A 22,588-nucleotide genomic window follows, 5' to 3' on the forward strand; every position below is an offset into this window, starting at 1 on the left:
AATTAAACATTGTGTTAAAATCATGTCGCCCATGTTCTGTTTATGCTAATCAGTTGGGATAAAAAAACACCCAAGCTGAACAATGTCAGTTGTTCAGTTTTATATATGTGCCCTTTGAGCAGTAAATCAGATGAAAGATTAAGAAAGACGAAACAGGCATTTATATGTCAACTTAATATTTCTCCCAAATGTGATCTCAAGTAGTTCACATACAACTTATTGCTTTAAAGTACAGAAAATTATTATATCAGTGAAGCCATTTTCCCCAGGGTGCTGCTCCCCAAACAGCAATAAAATGAATAAACAATCATCCTGTTCTTGATTGTTGTAAATGTTTTTGTTGGCCAGGATAACATTGTAGTTATCTGCAGAAATTTCCCTACGGTCTTTAACTTTAACCTGAACAATGAGCCTTTGAAAATGCATCTTAGACTGAAGTATTATCCTAAATTATATAAAAACAGAAAGAACTGCAGATGCTGTAAAACAGAAACAAAAACAGAAGTTGCTCGAAAAGCTCAGCAGGTCTGGTAGTATTTATGAAAGAGAAATCAAAGTTAGCATTTCAGCTCTGATGACCCTTCCTCAGAACTAAATCTTCTGTGAACTATGACAATGTCAGCAGCCTATTCATCCACTGAGGCATCATAATGAAACACAATCCGGTTCTTACTGACTCACATGCACACATCCACGGGAAACTATCAGGAGCAATAACTTTTGCTGATATTTTTGTTCTTCCCAGTTCTAGGCCAGTAAACCTTGAGATCAGCTCACTTAGTACAAATTAGATTTAATCATCTAGTGTGCAGGCTCAGCAATATATTTGACAAACTTGACAAGCCATCACTGTTAAAGTGTTCAAATTATGTTCTGTACAGCATTGAGAGTCAACTTTCAAATTTTTTTCATTACCCAATGCAGAGACATTAACTTTTGTTAGTCTTTAGGAAGCTATTTAAATAGTGGAAAAATTTCCATAATAAAAAAGGATTTTTTTTTAAAAATTCTCTAATTTAAATTAATGTACATAGTACTGTATAGGAGTTAAAGCACTACTCTATTGCAGGTATGCCATCTGATTGTTAAACTAAACAAGGTGAACATTGAATGCATCAAATGCACTGATTCAGTTTTCAAGTGTAATGTGATTTAATCTGGCATTTTAAAAAAATATTTTCCTCAAAAAAGCTATGAAAGCTTATAATGTACATTTTCTACAATAGACTTAGGATTATTTCATAGATGTACATTAAAAAAAATCTTATATCCAAAATATTCCTGATAAATTGTATAATTTTAAAATTCAATAATTTTATTGTTGATTTCACTACAAAACTAGTATTTGGTCTTATCTCCAGAAAATTGGACTATGTTTTCAGAGGCTCAGCTATAATTTGATATTTTCTCTTAATCTTTCCAGATGCCTCCATTTGTTATGATGTCAGAGAATATATTTGGCCAACCTAAAGAATTCTGTGGATTTTCTATAGATGTTCTGAATGCTTTGTCTGAGCACCTTGGCTTTAAATATCAAATTTATCAAGCTCCTGATAATCAGCATGGTAGATTACAAAATAACGGAAAATGGAATGGAATGATAGGAGAGCTTATGAACAAGGTAAGTAGTTCACTGCTGAAATTAATAGCCTGGACATTGCAGTATTAATGACGGTGAAGCTGTCACATACACCTTCATTACTCTTCAGAAACAGACAACAACTTCTGGCTTTTGACAAGGCACTGTTAACATTTCTACCAGTTATTCTATGCTCTGTGTAATATGCAGTATTGAAATCACCACAGCTTGTATATAATTAGAAGTCATTGTGCCAATGATAATCTTACTCTCATCATAAAGAAAAGCTTTTGAAAAATGTACACTTTGTTAAATGAGATATAACCAAGATATAACTAATATACTAGTTTACTAATATCTGCTGAGAAATCTCTGGTGCTGAAAAGCTGATTATGTATTACACAATTGATTTATTTATCAAGGATCTGCCATTATTCAGGATGCTTCTCAGATATGAGCAATGCCTCACAAATGTAACTTCTGTCCTCCTTGGGATGTATGTGGAGGCTGCTTAACTTTGGCATGGTAGGCATTCAACCAGGTTCTCCAGCTAAAATGAACCAATCAGGCATGCAATGATCGAAAGTGCATATGTACTTACAGATGTTAAAGCGTATATCTGATGATATGTCACCTGTGCTAACAATGTGCCCTCAGTTTTTTTTTCTTTTCACTCCCGTTATGTCTATGTTAAGTTCTTTGGTTTGCACCTGAGTGATCCAGTTCTGTAGTTGATCCTTTTTGCCTGGGAACTTTGGGGTGAAATCCTTAGGGTATTTGTGGCTAGAGGACCAAGACATTCTGAGAGTGTCCTGCAGGCACATCCTCCTTGGCTGCAATTTCTGTATGGTCAGGCATCAGAGACAGTGTGGAGGTTGAGGGACCAGACACCTCTGGAGTGTCCTGGGAGGAAACCTCTTTGGGTCCTGTGTGTGGTTCATCTTCAGTCTGGGAGCCGGCTGGGTTAGAGATGAATGTTGGACCTGGATATATAACTAATGATGTAAGCAGTGGAAGATTACATGAAAAAACTTACTGTGAGCCATAACAGAAAACCATTCATGAAACCAACCCCACCCCTCCAAAGAAAACAGCCTTGGAATGGGAAAATTTAGCTGATGGTTGCCGAATTTAAGCACCAAATGTCATATTGTTTCAGTTTTCTAATGTTAATGAGACCAGAATCAACCAGTATCTTAGAAAGCAGCACTTGAGGATTATTAAGAATTCAGTACATGATCGTCGCTCAGTATTTGATCCTGCTTTTTGCATTCATTTAATCAAAAAAAATCATTCCCCAACAAAGAAAAGCTCCACTGTTGCAATGAGGAATCTCTCTATTTATAGTACATAGAAAATAACATGATATCATCAAAATTTATGGTAATCATACAATCAAATCAATTGGATTGATGAGCACTTTTTTTCACATCGTAAAAGGTAAATATAATTTCTCTAGCGCATACAGGAAATAAATCATCCTTTTGCATTCATTAAATTTCAAGGTTTTCCAAGATGCTGAAATAATATATTTTTAAGAATCAAACTGTATGGGTTTAAAATTAACTTACAGATTAGCAAAAAATCACTTATGAAAGAAAAATCAATCTTCTGGTTGAGTTGAAAGAAACAATTCAGAAGCATCCTCTGCAGTTACCCACTTGCATAATAATTATGGAAACTATTCATTTACACTGGGACATAGGGAAAAAAAAAGACTATTTAGCTCCTCAAGCCTGCTCTGCCATTCAATGAGATAATAGTTAATTTATAATTCTGTATCCCCTCCTTTGTCCATTTCTCTCACTGTCTTCAGTTAACAAAATTCTTAGATTGAAAATCAATTAAACTTTGTAGAAGAGAATTCTAAACATTTATCATTTCTTTACACAAAGCACAGTTAAAATATGGAATTTGCTACACAAGGAGTGCTTGAAGCAAATAGTAAGCATACATTAAAGAAAAGGCATGTAGAATGTTTCTGAAAATCACTTTTGAAGTGAGCTGAACACTTACCCTCTGCTTACCTTATCAGTTCCTTTTCATTATTTTGAGAGACCATCTATCCAATCCTTCCACTAGATTATTCAGATTCTCTGCCTCCTGTCACTCAACTAATTTTTTAACAGGTTAAAGAGTTTACATTTAATTTCATGATCTTTAACTACAGTTAACAGAATTTCTGAGGGGCTTTATCAAATGCCTTCTGGAAAGGCTAACAAATACAATCCACAAATAATTCCTTGTCATCTACTCTTATTACCTTTCAAACAATTCAATCAGGTTCTCCATGCCAAATCCTTTCTCAAATCCATATTGGCTCTCCCCAATCTGCAGAAAATTGAAGATGATAGGCAGTCTCATCTGAATTATAGACTAATATATTCTGGGCAATAGATGCTAGACCAACTGGTTTCACCACACATTACCTAAACAGTGGAATGATATGCACAATTTTCTGATCTAAAGGGTTGCCATACCAATAAACTTTGACATACAGAGTTAGGATCTCTGCAGTGTTCTCACGTACTCCACTTAGTTCCTGAGTTTCAAAACTATCTGGTCTTCGGGGGTTTTGTTATTCTTTAGCATCACTGAAGTTAGGAAGTTGTCTTTCCTTATGTGAACTCCTTATGTTAATTCTGGAAGGTCCACATCTCTGATTCATTGTTAGTATCTTTGGGATATCCAATATGCTGCTGTGTTTCTCTACTTGTAAATATTGACATGAAGGAATTGTTTATCAATCTGCCTTTTATTTACTTACATTTATGATAATATTGTAATCAATCAATCAGTCCCTTTAAAATATAGCATTCTTGAGTCTGTCCCAATGAATAGAAGATGAGAAGCTTTAATAGCATCTCTTTTTCTCAGGTATAGTCTCATCAGTGTTTATCTTGATCCTTCAAATAGTTCTGTTCCTAATTTGACTTTTCTATGCCCATGCTTCAGTAATTTTCTCCTGTACCTAGTGTTCCCTGATGCATGATTGAATCCACCTCCTCTATTTTATTCATGGTGGACATGTTGCACAGACAGATTAATTCATTTCTTAATAAGATGTCCTTTCACTTTACCCTTGTTATTCTTGATTATCATGCTCAACAAATTTATTTTCATACTCCTTATTTTTTGGAACCCTTACATTTTTCTCACCCTTATTGTTCTTTGTCTCTCTTCCAGTTATCAAAATGTGTGATTTTGTGTTCATTTGTATGCGCGAACTCTTTTAGTTTTAATTTTTGTTTCCCTACCTCTCTAGTGAGTATCTCTTTGGCAAGCAGAGCTGTTGCCTCCTATGGATAAAAAAACTGTTCTGTCATACTCTCACCTGTTTTGAACACCTTCTACTAATGGTACACCTTCTACCTTCTACATAAGGTAGAGTTTAGGTCTGGGTGGGATGCTCTTTGGAGAGTCAGTATGGACTTGATGGGTCAAATGGCCTGCTCCCATACTGTTGGGTTTCTATGATTCTATGATTGGAATTGGTTCCTTCTAATTGAAAGTAACAAGTGTCACCCCACTATTTCAAGGAGAGGGGGAGAGATCTGTTAGTCTTACATCAACAGCCAGGAAAATGTTCATCTGTATTATTAAGGATGTCATAAGTGAATATTTCAACAAAAATAATTTAAATAGACATTGTTATTAGTGTGGAATCCTGAATGGGAAATTGCATCTAGTAAAACCTATTGGTGTTTTTTGAACATTACAAAGGCATGAGCATAGTTTGTTTGCATTTTCAGATCAATTTGATTACTCCTATAGGAGGTTGGATAGCAAGACTAAAGCATGTGAGATAGGAGATAACATATAGCTGGCATGAGTTAAGGATTAGCTAACAGGTCATTAGCTGAGAGCAAGAGTAGACAAAATGTTCTTGTGTTTGCAAGCTGTGACTTGTATAGTGCCACAATGAGCAGTATTTGGGCCCAATCTGTTGACAATATATATTCATATTTTGGAAATCATGGCAAAATATATGTTTAAGTTTGAGACACATGGTCCGATAGAATGTGTGCTGTGAGGAATGTGCAAGAAAACTTGAACCTTGAGAATGGGCAAGAATATGACAGATGGAATACAATGTTGGAAAAACATGAGACTACCTACTTTGATAAGGGGAGTAGATGTGCAAAATATTTATGATTAATAAGAGTTTAGGAGTGAAGGTATAAAAAGGAACCTGGATTTTCTCATTGATAAGTCACTGAAGATGAACATAAAGCTGTAACAAACAATTAGAAATGCTAATGATACATTGCAAGAATTGTAAACTCGTTTTTTTAAAAAAGTTTGGGTAGACTACACATGAGTAGTGTGTGACTTTGGTCCCCTTACCTTAAGAAAGATACTGTTGTTATAATAATTGAAGATTCATAGGCTTATTCTCTTGAGGTTGCACTAAACTGAAGAGAAATTGGGGAAACTGGGCTTGTATTCTCTGGAGTTTCAAAGTATGACAAGTGATCTAGTTGAAACCTGCAAAATATTGAAAGTAACATGTAGGGCAAATGCAAGTTCGCTGTCTCCTCAGGACCAGGGTACACATTTTCAAGATAAGGTGAACTGTGGTGAAGCTATTATTTTTTCCACCTTTAAAGTAGTGAATTTTTTGGAATTCTATGCCCCAGAGGGATTTGGAAGCATAATGAATAAGGATATTTAAAGTGAAGATTGACAGGTTTGTAAAAATCAGTGTAAATTGGCCATGGGGATAATGTGAGACAAAATGGTCAATGATGATTGTGCGTATGTCAGCGCAGGTTCGGTGAACTGAATGGAATAGCCCCGCTCCTTTATTCTTAAGTTGAATGAATGCTACGGGGTAAGGCTGCTGACGTAATGACATCGCAGAGACTTCATGAGAAAATAGGACTCCCCATCATGGACAACAAAATAAATTGCGAGAACAGAATCAATAAATTCCTGTGCAGCATCTGATCTACATGTCTACTTGAAAGGTTTACCTTATGCAGCAGCTGATCTCTGAAATTAAGGCAATAAAGATTCTTTTTCAATATTTCATTTTCAAAGACTAGATCATCACTCATTAACTAAGCAGTTCTTTTCAGCTAGCTATTTGCCAAGGAACTTGGACAATTCTAAAACAATACAGCCTTTCTTTTCTCCATGAATACATCTCTCTGGTGTATCACATGGTTGAGAAAACTAGTTGCTTGACTACAAAACTTTTGTAAGTGTTCTGCGAGCTTCTCATTCAGATTGCAAGCCTTACTTGCACTCTTTGCTAACAACTAGATTTTTAGTTCTTTTGCCTCACTGAGATGGTTAGGCTGGTCCAATTCTGTTGGGATCTGAGCTGTTCAGTTATTCCTACGCTTAACTTCAAATTTGCTGAAGGTAATCTGTGTCTCAGTATTGGATATATTGCTGATATTGGAAACTTTGCTGAAAAAAAAACATTTCTAGAGCTTCCATAGCTTGATCGGTTTCACTTGCAGCAGCCTACTGTCAACAATGTAACTTTGAACTTAAGGACCTCTTTTTCCTGCAGCTAGCTTCTTAACTACACTGAGTTGCACTTCTTCTTTGTGGACCTTTGCTAAGGATTAAAGTTTATTTTTCTTTAATTATGTTAAGCACATGTGAGTGCTCTTTGTGCAAGATTATAAGGATTTGTTTCATGTGGTTGACTTCTGCCAGTTAGATATGCCACAATTCATCCTGACTTAAGTTTCAGTGGTCTTGAATTAATTTGGAAACAATCAGTTATCCTCCCTGCATGATTGCAGGTCTCTTTCTAACTCCACCAGCCTTGATGTTCCAGGTTCTACAGTCACTTTACTACCTAGAATTTTGAAGCTTCACTTGATTTTAGTGATGATTTAACACATAGAAGTTGCTGTCTTGCTTCCCAGCCATGACCTGATCATTTACTCTGGGCAGAACTTATTCAGTTAATTATGACTAAGCTTTCTGCTGCTGCATTTCCTTGGAAGATTCTGTGCAATCAGTGGACAGTTTTAATTTGTCCATATCTCCTTCATATTAGGGCGGATTGTCGTCAAAAGAGACAGGTGGATTTTCAGAACCAGTGTCTGCTGAGTCCAAAAATATGGGAAGGTCTAAAGTTTCAGCTTTCAATGAATGGGCTACTTGAGTGCTGGCTTCATTCTCTGTAGCTTTATTTTGCAACAGCAAACCACTATCCAGAATAGCCTCCGTTGGCTAACCATCACCTTCTTCCTTTCCTACTGTTTCCGTCACCTGTTTTGAGAGAAATGGAGGTCTGCTCCATCTCCTTGCAATGCTAGGATTAGGCTGCCTCTAGCTTCTGTTGACTGTTGACACCAATGCCAGCATTACCATCAGTGACTTCTCAAATATTGTTGCTGTCTCTTATATGATCAGCTTATTATGTTATTGTTCATTCATAAACTTCATCTCCATATGGGAGCCATTCTGTACATAAGATTATTCACTCTCCTGGCTTGTAGTAAAAGGGTCACTGGAGTCAATACAGTAAGAAGAGCTTAGGAGCAAATTACTGCAGATGCTGGAATCTGTACTGAAAACAACAAATGTTGGAGATCACAACTGGTCAGGCAGCATTCATGGAGAGAGAAGAGTCATCTCGACTCGGAATGCTTGCTGTCTCTCCATGAATGCTGTCTGACCACTGTGATATCCAGCATTGTTGTTTTCAGCAGGTAGAGTCCTTAATTTTAGATAACGAAATGCTGTTCTATTTCTCTTTCATTTACTGCTTTGGAGAAAACAATAATCCAATCATAGCAGCAACCATGAATATGAATAATATTACTACTGATTAAATAATTGGTTCATTTTCACTTTATCAACACACAATCACTTGAATTTAAGTCAGTGTTTACAAATTAAGAATCCAGGTCTAGGTTCAAGTCCCACCTGCTCCAGAAGTGTGTACCAACATCTCTGAACAGGTTGATTAGAAAACTACAAGTTCCCCCAAAGCTCAAAAGGAAAACGAGAATAAGATGTAAGAATTAAAATTGCAAAAAATAGCAATAGCTGGGGCTGTTGGCCTGCAGTTTCATCTGGATTAACCATTTTATGTCTTTTTTTGTAACTTCAACTAAGTTTCAGTTTGAGGTCTTTTCATTGATTACTTACCAGAAGGCTTTGCTCTCAGAATTCTTAATTTCCTCTTCTGTTCATGATGTACTCCATGAGTTTGTGTTTTGTGCTTCAACAGCTAATTATCCTTTTCTCATATATTTGTTAAATGGGCCAAAACTTCCTCTGGGATTGGGAAAAACACACAATGTGTGAATTTTTGCAGCAAACCACATAGCTGCCACTTGTATACCTTGGCACATTTTTTTCACCAGGAATTTTGCTGTACACTTGGGACTGTGAATCAGTGTGGATGAAACTGTGGCTATGGAGGCATTGCCAGTTGGAAGGCCCAACCTTCATTTTCCTGCACAGCCTCCCATAATGTTTCCCTCACCACCCTCAACCCATCACTACAGTCAGAATATGCCCACCTCTCAGATTGTTCATGCCACCTTATGGCCACAGCTGTCCAAATAACAAGTTATTATCTGGAAAGGAAAGAATTGCCAGTTCTCATATAAATTTCATTTCAGCATGGCTGTCACTCAATGTTAGGGATCAGGTGGGGATTTCCCTCCCCCCCACCGTGTCAAAGCAGTGTTTTTTTCCTTTATCAGCTGGAGCTCTTTAAATCACAGCAGAAAAAAAATGTCAGAACAGGCTGACATGGCATTTTGTATACTTTTCACAAAGTTTCCATGCTTTCAGCATTAGGAGCACTGTAATGCACATTAAAATACTACAAGGCTTGTAAATGTCAGGGTCAACTTACCTTTAAAGGACAAATCTGTGAGATAAATCACTGCGTTAAAACATTCTGATATAATACCTAATGGTGCCATTTGAAAGTACAGAAATGCTTTACCCGTGTCTTTCTGAATGTCTTTCAGACTGCTGAGCAGATTTTTAATTACCTTCATGAACTCTCAAACCTCATGCGATTATGAAAGGTTTCCCCAAGTCCCCACATAACCATGCAAAAAGGGTGAGTGAGAGGCAATCCTATTTTCATTCCTCCATTTCAGAAAGGGGAATCCAACTTCAAGGAGGTTTGCATTCTCACACTAGACACTCAGACTGCAAAAAAAAAGGGCCAGAAGAAAATTGAAATGACTACACAGAGGTTGGTATCCCATCACCAAAGTCACCCTTTATTTACATGTGGCACATCCTCAACATTGATCCAGCTTCCTCAGAGCAGGGTCTCAGAATGAGCAGAACCTCTGGCACTCCTATCTATATCTGTCAACCAGAGCTCTCTGATTGGACCAGGTTAACAGCCCCAATCAGGAAATTTGTGTTCTATGAGGTCTGTCTGCCTAACCTTGCTATAATCAAAATAAAAATGTGTAGCATCAGGAGTGCGGTAAAACTTCAGACTTACTCTTCAAAAAGGGTGTGGCATTCATGCATCAGAATGCGTATAGACAAAGTATTGGCCCATTGTGTTAAGTCATTACTATTTTGTATTTGAATTCTGAGATTCTTATTTGTACATAACAACATGCAACAAAAATGTAATAGGAAATCAAGTAGTAAATACTAAAATCACGAAGGTGTATCATTTGTAACAAAATACAACTAAGTTAATTTTGTAGTTGTTATAAATGAGGCCCCAGTCCCATATTTTAAATATTGGGCAGATAATTGAATTTAAAGAGTTGGCATAGCATTAAATTCTTAATAACACAAATATTGTTATTGTATTAGAATTCTAACACTGCTAGCTACATGTTTTTTTTAAACTACCTTAATAAAGATGCTTCATCTTTCAAAATGTCATAGATTATGGATGCTGATGGAAAATCTCATTTCAAAAGAATTGCACTGTAAATATAATCTGTCAAAGAAGCCCATTGAATGAGATTCATGTGGTATTTTGCTAACTCTCATTAAACACAAAATGTAACATTGGATCTGGGTGATAACTCTCAAACCTTTACTCCATAATTTGTGTTTTCTTTTTAAAAAATGATGTAATTATCTGATTTTTGTAAATTAGCAGGATTATAACACTGAGATAATTGCTTGTGGTTTGAACACATCTGCAGCCATCCATTCTGTAAATGGAGCTATCTCAGCAAAGTGTATTAAAATGATCGAACATTCGAGAAAACCAGACAGATCCCTATTCACTCAAGGAAATGCAACTGACAATAGCAGCAACCAAAATATGTAAATTAATATGATTACTTGGCTTAAAATATTCTGTTTAGTTATTTTCGCTTTATTATTTTTGTAATGACACTGTATTGTGATTTTTCTTTACAGAGCAAAATTTGCCCACTAATGGTTACTATCCATTTTATATACATGTTGAAATTCTGCTTCCACTTTTGCTTTTCATTGCAGTATTTATTCTCGGGATTACCTAAGAGTAACCATCTTCTTTATATAGTACTACAGCCAAATGAACCAATGTACAAAATTTCATGGTATCTTACTGACAGGTTTGAAGGCACAAAGCTCTTTAAATGTAACACACAGTCCACCTCCACTGACAAAACCTGTTCCAACCCTGTATTTACAGGGGGGTATGGAATATGACTAGGAAGATGCAAAGCTGCCTGCACTTCCTTGGGAATTGTGAGGCCTTTAATAGGCCAATGAGAACCACCACCTGCAACAGTTGGCAAGGCAATGTCCATGCCAAGTGAGTAGCCGAGCAACCTTGGCACAATGGGCAGGGAGTGATACTGCATTTGCATGTCATGTTAGTAACACTGAACATGATCTAACATAAAAGAAACATATTGCCAGGATTCATCGATGAACAAGAAACCAATGCATACATATTATTATAGCAAAGTATTCTTTACTAAGTGGAAAAACGTGTTCTTAAGTTGAAAAAATAGGTAAAAGCACATAAAGTCTGTCAACCACGAGCAACACTGCAGACAGGGAATGTGGTGGCTTATTCGTGACTTATTTTTTGGCCAAACAGATTTGACATTCTGTTGCAGCAGTAATCCTCAATTTGATAACTGGTCAGTTGGACCTTGTCTAATACTTGAGTTAGAAACTTGTCTCCGTAGATTTTTTGTGCTGGTTATCTTCCACTCAAGAGATGTGGGTTGCTTGCTAGCTTTTGGACGTATGTGTGCCACTGTTCCTTCCAATCAGCTCTGTTTCAAACTACCACCCAAAACCAATCCAAAGACTGTTGTTGAGCAGCTTTCTGTCAACCTAGTAAAGAACCTGCTGCCACTGAGTCTCACGAAAGTATCATACTCAGCTTGTTCAAAAATTATAGGTTCTTGTACAACCAATGAGTGAATACCATAGCGTTCCAGTTTTCCTTTGGGTTATAAAGAAACGGTTGTTTCATTCATGGCAGCACAACAGTCCAAACTGTTTTTCCCAGTTTATATTTCCAATTCTTTTTAAGACGTAGTTATTTCAGTTATTAATCCAGCTCTTTATCTACCAGTAACTTCAGTTTTATAGTCTGGATATATAGGGTGGAATTTTTCCCTCCCTAGTATGTGAAAAATAGCGATAAAGATAGCAAAACATGGACTGAATGGAAAATGAAAAGAATGAAAAATGACAAAAACAGAATCTCAGCATCAAGATAAACTTTTGCATTTCCTCTCAATTCTTCAATGACGATTTTGGAATCTGGCTATTCAGCAGTGACTTCCATATTTCTTTACATTTGCATCTCATTAAAGTCCTGCCTAGCTTACTTACCTGTCTGTTCCAAGTATTGTCCCTGAGAAACCAAATGCCACAAATTCATGTCATATAAATGAGAGTGAGTACCTGTGGCTGCAGCTCACTCAATGTTTATCTTAACTATCAAACAAATGATTCTTCTCAACAATACTCCTGCATGCTCTGTAGTTACCATCTTTGCTACCTTTTATCAATGGAAGTCTGCAGCAGTAAGACACAAGCATCACTCTATCGTAGATAACAAGGTGTAGAGCTGGATGAACACAGCAGGCCAAGCAGCATCTTAGTATCAGGAAAGCTGATGTTTCGGGCCTAGACCCTTTATCAGAAATGGGGGAGGGGAAAGGGGCTCTGAAATAAGTAGGGCAGAACCCACTCCCCTCCCCCATTTATGAGAAAGGGTCCAGGCCCAAAACGTCAGCTTTCCTATTCCTAAGATGCAGCTTGGCCTGCTGTGTTCATCCAGCTCTACACCTTGTTATCTCAGATTCTCCAGCACCTGCAGTTCCTATTATCTCATCACACTCTCATGTCTGCTCTGAGACTAACTCTCACACACTTGCCATTCAGCATTTTGTTTTGGAGCTCAGAGACACCTAAACCTTGTGGGCTTCTGCTAGGTTGATGTCTATGTCTACACAGGAGTAATCTTTTTCGCTTTTAGCTTGGTTCGTTCACGTTCAAACATTTTACACTTAGTTGCAAGCTGCCAGCCTCTATCATCTTCCATTGCTCTCTTAATACACACTCAGTGACTTCGACACTGACTCGTTGCTACCAGTTTCTATCACTTACACCACTGTAAAGTGCAGTGGGAGAAGCTGCAGCTTGTTGTGGGGTCTAATGGGATGGCCATAGTGCAGTATGGCACTGTATTAAATCCACCCCACTCTTTTGCCTGCTTCCCATAACACTTGTTTCTGTGACTAATAAAGAAGCTATCTTTTTTCTGTCTTAAATGTACTGAAAGATTTGACCTCCACAATCCATGTCGCAATGAGTTCCACAGATTCATCACACTCTTGCTGAATAAATTTATCCTCACCTCAGATCTAAAAGTTCGTCCCTTCACTCTGAGGCTGTGCCCTTGGGTTTTAATCTCTCAACTAGTGGAAACATTTTCTCCCCATCCATTCTACCCAGACCTGTCAGTATTGTGTAAATTTCAATGAAATCCTCCATTTCCTTCTGAACTCCAATGAGTACAGATGGACACTTTAACCACTCCTCGTATGACAAGCCTTTCATTCCCACAATCCTTCTTGTGAACCTCCTCTTGACCCCCTCCAAATCCAACATATCTTTCCTTAGATTTGGGGCCCAAACCTCCTTTCAGTATTCCAAATGTGGTCTGACCCTGTTCCGATATTCTAGCCATCTCAAAATGAATGCTAACATTGCATTTGCCTTCCTAACTGCCAACTGAACCTGCATGTTAACCTTAAGAGAATCTTGAAGTAGACTGCTAAGTCCATTTGTGCTTTAGATTTCTGAAGTCTTTCCCTGTTTACAAAATAATCTAAACCTCTATCCTTCCAACCAAAGTGCATGACTCACAACATTCCCACATTGTGTTCCTCTGCCACTTCTTAGTCCACTCTCCTAGCCTGTCCAAGTTCTTCTGCAGCCTCCCCACTTCCTCAAAACTAGCTGTACCTCCGCCTAACTTTGTGTCATGTGCCAACTTAGCAACAGTGGCCTCAGTTCCTTTGTCCAGATCATTAATGTGTAACATGAATACTCGGGATCACATTACTGACCCTTGCAGAGCTCCATTAATCGCTGGCTGCCACCCTGAAAAAGATTCTTTTGTCCCCACTCTGCCATTTACAAGTCAGCTAGTCCTCTATCCATGCCAGTATCTTACCGCTAAAACCATTCCCTCATCTTATTTGTCAGCCTCCTGTGCAACACCTTGTCAAAAGTCTTCTGGAAATCCAAATAGATCACATCCACCTGCTCTCCTTTGCCTCCTCAAAGAATTGTCAGGCATGACCTCCTTTTGACAAAGGGCTCAACCTTTTTTAACCATGCACTTCCAAGAACTTTGAAATTTCATCTCTACTAATGAATTCTAAAATCTTCCTAATAACCAAGACGAGGATATAGTTTTCTGTCTTTTGCCTTCCACCCTTCTTAAGCAGAGGTGTTACATGAGTCAATTTCCTGTCCTCTAGGACCCTTCCTGACTCCAGTGATCCCTGAAAGATTGCCACCAATGCAAAACAATCTCCTCAGCTATCTCCTTCAGAATCCTGGGGTATAGCCCATCTGGTCCAGGTGGGCGATCCAACTTCAGACCATCTCCTTAGTAATGGCCACTCCGTTCACTTCTGCCCCCTGGTTCTATGAAGTTCTGGTGTGCAACACATGTCTTCCACCATGACAACTGAGGCAAAGTACCTGTTCAGTTCCTCCCTCATTTCTTTGCTCCCCACTACTTCTCCAGACTCATTTTCCAGCAGTCTAGAGTCCATTTTAACATCTCTCTTAACTTTATATATTTACTAACATTCTGGAAGATTTTTTATGTTACTAGCTAGTTTACCCTCATAATTTCATCTTCTCGCTCCTTATTGCTTTTATGTTGTCTTCTACTAGTTTTTAAAGACCTCCCATTCCTCTGACTTCCCAATAATCTCCACTACATCATGTAGTGGAGTAAACTTTTTAACTTTTATGCTGCCTCTGACTTCATGGTTGCCTCATCTTCCCCGTAGTATGTTTCTTCTTCCTTGGAATGATTTTTTTCTGTGCCTCCCAAATTATCTCAGAAACTGCTACTATTTCTGCTCCACTAGATTCCCTGCTAGCCTCCCCTTCTAATCAACTGTGATCAGGTCCTTCTTCATGTTTTTGTTGTTATCCTTACTCAATTGTAACACTGTTACATCTGTTTTCAGTTTCTCCATCTCAAACTGCAAGGCGATTTCTATCATGTTATGGCCTCTGGTTCCTAGGGGTTCCTTCACCTTAAGTTCCCTAATCAAATCTGCCTGAGAACACATCACCAAATCCATAACTGCCTGTTTTCTAGTGGGCTCTACCTCTTGCTGCTACCACAACCATCTCACTGACATTCCACAAATTCCTTTTCTTGGGATTCGCTACCAATCTGATTTTGCTAGTCAACCTGCATATTGAAATATCCATGATTATTGCAATCGTGTTTTTCTTACCTGTCTTTTCTCTTTCTCAATTTTGTTTTTGCCCCATGTCCTGACTACTGCTTTGAGATCTGTACATAACTTTTTCCTTTGCACTTCCTCAATTTACCCATACAGTTTCTTCCCCTTCGAATGCTTTGTCACTTCCTGTTATAACTTTAATTTCCATTCTTATCTACATGGCAACCCCACCCCCTCTGCCATCTGTCTGTCCATTCGATAGGTTGTATAACCTTGGATATTTACTCCCCAGCCCCAATCCTCTTGCAACCGTGCCTCTAATGCTCACAACATCACAGCCAATAATTTCATTGTGTCTGACAAGGTCACTTCCCTTGTTTTGTAGAATGTACACATTAAATATCACACCATCTGTGACAGATTGACTGCACCCCTTTCATAGATGCCTCCTATCTACTGTGCCTGAAATTAGATTCTTGACCCTTTGCCTACTCTCTGTCCTATTACTTGTTCTGGAAACTTCTAATAATCTCTCCTGAGCCCTCACCTCTTTTAACTATTTGCCAACCTATTTAACAACTCCGCTAGGATCCTGGTCCAGATTGATTCAGGTGGACCCTATCCCAATGGTACAGTTCCCTCCTATCCAAATACTTCGAACAAACCAATGCGTGAAAGTCAAGAGGGAGCAGTTGAATAATTGCAAAATGTTGTGGATGCTGGAAATCTGAAACAGGCACAGAAAACAGTGGAGGAACTCAGCATGTTCAACAGTATTTGTGGAGTGAGAAACACAGTTAATATTTCAAGTCCCACCAGAGTCTGAGGATACAATCTTGCAGTTTGGGATCAGGCCATGGTCAGTCCTGTAAGTCATATACAACCAATCCAGGCATTACATTTACATCAGTCAGACTGCCATACTGGCAGGTGCTATGCTGGGGTGGACAGTGTTCAGGAGGCATCCCGTGTAGTCCTGGGAAAGCAGGAAATTCAAGTATGGAAATGGGCTTTGTTGTTCTGGATCACTGACAGAATGGTAACATTGATAGGGAGCAATTGGACATAGTAAGATGTGATCTCATAGCAAAGTCAGGAATGGGAGGTTTTGATTTGAGAGTGCAGGCAGTAGTTCAAACAGGTCACGTAACTCTGGTCTCTACATGGGGAGGGTGAAGAGCTAAGAGTACATGGGAATGTCCAGTCATGACTCTAGTAAAGTAGGGACATTAATATTTCTATAACAGAGCTTAACAGTGTTAGGAGAAGCAAGTTACTGCAGATGCTGGAATCTGTACTGAAAACAAAACATGCTGAAGATTACAGCGAGCTAGGTAGCATTCATGGAGAGGCAACTACAATTGAAACATTCAAGATAACAAAGTGTGGGGCTGGATGAACACAGTAGGCCAAGAAGCATCTCCTAATATGCTGCTTGGCCTGCTGTGTTCATCCAGCCCCACACTTCGTTATCTTGGATTCTCCAGCATCTGCAGTTCCCATTATCTCTGATCAGAATTGAAACATTCGCTTGTTTTCTCTCCATAGATGCTGCCTGATGCTGTGATCTCCAGCATTTTTGTTTTCAGTATGAGAAGGAGGCTGAAAGGGCACTGGGGTATAAGGACAGTGATACAAAAGGGCACATGAAGGATTGGGAATAGTTACACAGGCAGACCCTAACTCTCGCTCACATGTAGGCCGTGTTGGAATCTTGCCATGTTGGACAGAAAGTCAACAGCACAATAACAAAACAAAAATGCTGGCACTGTGTGGAAAATGGGTGGAGTACTGTTTTTCTTTCTTCACAGGCACAGGAAAGTTTTTGGAATTGGAGTCCCTGCTAGAGGCAATTGTCATAATCCTGTCTCCACTGATCTAATTTGCAATTCAGCAGCTCATTCATTGCCAAGGATTCAGGTTTACAGCCTCAAGCAAGCATGACCATTTCATTCTTCCCCCACTGATGACAGTCCTTTGCACTTGACTGAAAATTACTCCCTTAGATTTTGAGGTATTGCTATTTGGTTGAAATGCATAACCTGCTGACACATAGTGTAGGCATGACATTGATATAGTACAATGCAATACAGCAACATATCTACGCTCTTGACTGATCACTGCTTACAATCACAACAAACTGCCTGGCTTCGAGCCTGCACTAAAAGTACAGAAGGTACTGTGAGTCTGTAAGTTCTGATGAGTCTGCAAAGCCAAGAAGGCAAGGCAAGACAAAGATGCTTTGAGCAACCAAGCAATCAAGAAGTGAGTGAATACCAAGAAAGCAGCCGAAGAAATCTGAGATGCACTCTCCTCTAATGTAGGAGATTGGCACCGTTCCCTGCCCACAGAGTCACCAAGGAGCAGTATTGTAATGAAAGGCATTGGTAAACTCTAAAGTGCAGAATTTAAGTGGGGAACTATTTTCAGTGACTCAGAGATAAGCCATGATAATGTGGTGAAATTGCTGCATGTCTGATGCCAATCTCTATGGAGGGAGTGTGTAGGATCTTGCTGCTTATGAACCGTGCCCTGAGATGTTGGGAGCTACAAGCCAATGTGGAGGTCCAGAGGAGCAAGCAGTTGTCTGGAGCCTTTAGATTCCCAGTCTGACTTTTATATCAGCGATTACCATCTTCTAGTTTCTGCCTGGGAGAATAGCAAACTGCATATGAATGATGCAAGATTAGATGCTAATACAATATAAATATATGCAAATAGTTTTCTCACCACTCTTCAGCAAAATTCTAATTTTACCATTCAAACCTTAGGTTAAGAATGAGATTCTTTTCCTTGACATTAAGAGTCCTATTTTTCCAAATTGACTTACCAATGTCCACATTGTTCAGGACTTGGGAAAATTCCACCCATATGTTGTTACTTTAACGTGGTGTTAGGTTTTTTTTCCAAATGAGAGCAGAGTTTCATTTCTTGCCATTGCAATGTGGCATGCATTTATTTATTATTATGGAAAGATTGTATATATTTTAATTAAATAGCGAACAAATAATAATACGTGGGAAGAAAGCATACCAAAATGTAAGATAATAAAATGTGAGGCTGGATGAACACAGCAGGCCAAGCAGCATCTCAGGAGCACAAAAGCTGACGTTTCGGGCCTAGACCCTTCATCAGAGAGGGGGATGGGGGGAGGGAACTGGAATAAATAGGGAGAGAGGGGGAGGCGGACCGAAGATGGAGAGTAAAGAAGATAGGTGGAGAGGGTGTAGGTGGGGAGGTAGGGAGGGGATAGGTCAGTCCAGGGAAGACGGACAGGTCAAGGAGGTGGGATGAGGTTAGTAGGTAGCTGGGGGTGCGGCTTGGGGTGGGAGGAAGGGATGGGTGAGAGGAAGAACCGGTTAGGGAGGCAGAGACAGGTTGGACTGGTTTTGGGATGCAGTGGGTGGGGGGGAAGAGCTGGGCTGGTTGTGTGGTGCAGTGGGGGGAGGGGATGAACTGGGCTGGTTTAGGGATGCAGTGGGGGAAGGGGAGATTTTGAAACTGGTGAAGTCCACATTGATACCATATGGCTGCAGGGTTCCCAGGCGGAATATGAGTTGCTGTTCCTGCAACCTTCGGGTGGCATCATTGTGGCAGTGCAGGAGGCCCATGATGGACATGTCATCAAGAGAATGGGAGGGGGAGTGGAAATGGTTTGCGACTGGGAGGTGCAGTTGTTTGTTGCGAACTGAGCGGAGGTGTTCTGCAAAGCGGTCCCCAAGCCTCCGCTTGGTTTCCCCAATGTAGAGGAAGCCGCACCGGGTACAGTGGATGCAGTATACCACATTGGCAGATGTGCAGGTGAACCTCTGCTTAATGTGGAATGTCATCTTGGGGCCTGGGATGGGGGTGAGGGAGGAGGTGTGGGGACAAGTGTAGCATTTCCTGCGGTTGCAGGGGAAGGTGCCGGGTGTGGTGGGGTTGGAGGGCAGTGTGGAGCGAACAAGGGAGTCACGGAGAGAGTGGTCTCTCCGGAAAGCAGACAGGGGAGGGGATGGAAAAATGTCTTGGGTGGTGGGGTCGGATTGTAAATGGCGGAAGTGTCGGAGGATAATGCGTTGTATCCGGAGGTTGGTAGGGTGGTGTGTGAGAACGAGGGGGATCCTCTTGGGGCGGTTGTGGCGGGGGCGGGGTGTGAGGGATGTGTCGCGGGAGATGCGGGAGACGCGGTCAAGGGCGTTCTCAATCACCATGGGGGGAAAGTTGCGGTCCTTAAAGAACTTGGACATCTGGGATGTGCGGGAGTGGAATGTCTTATCGTGGGAGCACCTCTCCAGCCCTCTCACCCACTCCAACCTCTCCCCCGCAGAACGGGCAGCCCTCCGCTCCCTCCGCTCCAACCCCAACCTCACCATCAAACCCGCAGACAAGGGTGGCGCAGTGGTAGTATGGCGTACTGACCTCTACATCGCCGAGGCCAGACGCCAACTCTCCGACACCACCTCCTACCGCCTCCTCGATCATGACCCCACACCCGAGCACCATACCATCATCTCCAACACCATTCATGACCTCATCACCTCAGGGGACCTCCCACCCACAGCCTCCAACCTCATTGTTCCCCAACCCCGCACGGCCCGTTTCTATCTCCTTCCCAAAATCCACAAACCTGCCTGCCCCGGTCGACCCATCGTCTCAGCCTGCTCCTGCCCCACCGAACTCATCTCCACCTATCTGGACTCCATTTTCTCCCCTTTGGTCCAGGAACTCCCCACCTATGTCCGTGACACCACCCACGCCCTCCACCTCCTCCAGGACTTCCAATTCCCTGGCCCCCAACACCTCATATTCACCATGGACGTCCAGTCCCTGTACACCTGCATTCCGCATGGAGATGGCCTCAAGGCCCTCCGCTTCTTCCTGTCCCGCAGGCCCGACCAGGCCCCCTCCACCGACACTCTCATCCGCCTAGCGGAACTCGTCCTCACACTCAACAACTTCTCTTTTGACTCCTCCCACTTCCTACAGACCAAGGGGGTGGCCATGGGCACCCGCATGGGCCCCAGCTATGCCTGCCTCTTTGTAGGTTACGTGGAACAGTCCATCTTCCGCACCTACACAGGCCCCAAACCCCACCTCTTCCTCCGGTACATTGATGACTGTATCGGCGCCGCCTCTTGCTCCGCAGAGGAGCTCGAACAGTTCATCCACTTCACCAACACCTTCCACCCCAACCTTCAGTTCACCTGGGCCATCTCCAGCACATCCCTCACCTTCCTGGACCTCTCAGTCTCCATCTCAGGCAACCAGCTTGTAACTGATGTCCATTTCAAGCCCACCGACTCCCACAGCTACCTAGAATACACCTCCTCCCACCCACCCTCCTGCAAAAATTCCATCCCCTATTCCCAATTCCTCCGCCTCCGCCGCATCTGCTCCCACGATAAGACATTCCACTCCCGCACATCCCAGATGTCCAAGTTCTTTAAGGACCGCAACTTTCCCCCCACGGTGATTGAGAACGCCCTTGACCGCGTCTCCCGCATCTCCCGCGACACATCCCTCACACCTCGCCCCCGCCACAACCGCCCCAAGAGGATCCCCCTCGTTCTCACACACCACCCTACCAACCTCCGGATACAACGCATTATCCTCCGACACTTCCGCCATTTACAATCCGACCCCACCACCCAAGACATTTTTCCATCCCCTCCCCTGTCTGCTTTCCGGAGAGATCACTCTCTCCGTGACTCCCTTGTTCGCTCCACACTGCCCTCCAACCCCACCACACCCGGCACCTTCCCCTGCAACCGCAGGAAATGCTACACTTGTCCCCACACCTCCTCCCTCACCCCCATCCCAGGCCCCAAGATGACATTCCACATTAAGCAGAGGTTCACCTGCACATCTGCCAATGTGGTATACTGCATCCACTGTACCCGGTGTGGCTTCCTCTACATTGGGGAAACCAAGCGGAGGCTTGGGGACCGCTTTGCATAACACCTCCGCTCAGTTCGCAACAAACAACTGCACCTCCCAGTCGCAAACCATTTCCACTCCCCCTCCCATTCTCTTGATGACATGTCCATCATGGGCCTCCTGCACTGCCACAATGATGCCACCCGAAGGTTGCAGGAACAGCAACTCATATTCCGCCTGGGAACCCTGCAGCCATATGGTATCAATGTGGACTTCACCAGTTTCAAAATCTCCCCTTCCCCCACTGCATCCCTAAACCAGCCCAGTTCATCCCCTCCCCCCACTGCACCACACAACCAGCCCAGCTCTTCCCCCCCACCCACTGCATCCCAAAACCAGTCCAACCTGTCTCTGCCTCCCTAACCGGTTCTTCCTCTCACCCTTCCCTTCCTCCCACCCCAAGCCGCACCCCCAGCTACCTACTAACCTCATCCCACCTCCTTGACCTGTCCGTCTTCCCTGGACTGACCTATCCCCTCCCTACCTCCCCACCTACACCCTCTCCACCTATCTTCTTTACTCTCCATCTTCGGTCCGCCTCCCCCTCTCTCCCTATTTATTCCAGTTCCCTCCCCCCATCCCCCTCTCTGATGAAGGGTCTAGGCCCGAAACGTCAGCTTTTGTGCTCCTGAGATGCTGCTTGGCCTGCTGTGTTCATCCATCCTCACATTTTATTATCTTGGAATCTCCAGCATCTGCAGTTCCCATTTTCTCTGATACCAAAATGTAAATCTGGTTTGCACACTGACCCTTAATTTATTTTCATTGAGGGAAATGGCAGCCCCACTGTCCAGGTTTTAGCTCGTAGAATGCTAAAGCAATATCGTCCATGAAAATTTAGAAGTTCAGAAAGCACAAATGTACTTTTTGCTGATCTGTGAGCTTTTTACAATTAAAATGTGCATGTACGATGCAAGTGTTAATTATACAAATATGAAATAATACCACTACAGCTCATTTCCATTTTCAGTTTCTACATTAATTTCTTTCCTTCCATATATTTTCTCAGGTTTTTTTAACTTTAATTTTATGTTTTCCTTTATCGAACCTAACCTTTTCACACTTCCCTAATTAATTAAATAATCACACCTGTTTTGTTTTCCTCCTGACTCCCAGTATCTGCTTTAAAGCAACATCAAAAAACACAATTGAATTCAAGTTCTGTTTGTTTATTCACAAGATTTTTCATGCAAATTAATACATCAAAACAGAAAAT

General features: G+C 41.3%; 1 protein-coding gene across 3 annotated transcripts in view; it reads left to right on the top strand.

Annotated features, from left to right (window-relative positions):
- LOC125458525 (glutamate receptor ionotropic, delta-2-like) overlaps positions 1-22,588 on the top strand; it is a 496,301-nt gene that overhangs the window by 366,986 nt on the left and 106,727 nt on the right. For all 3 annotated transcript variants that reach the window (XM_048543867.2, XM_048543868.2, XM_048543870.2), the window contains one exon: positions 1,424-1,621. In XM_048543867.2, the coding sequence (XP_048399824.1) occupies positions 1,424-1,621 (198 nt within the window). The remainder of the gene's footprint in view (positions 1-1,423; positions 1,622-22,588) is intronic.

This window comes from Stegostoma tigrinum, chromosome 13 (genome assembly GCF_030684315.1).
Source record: "Stegostoma tigrinum isolate sSteTig4 chromosome 13, sSteTig4.hap1, whole genome shotgun sequence".
NCBI classification, from domain to species: Eukaryota; Metazoa; Chordata; class Chondrichthyes; order Orectolobiformes; family Stegostomatidae; genus Stegostoma; species Stegostoma tigrinum.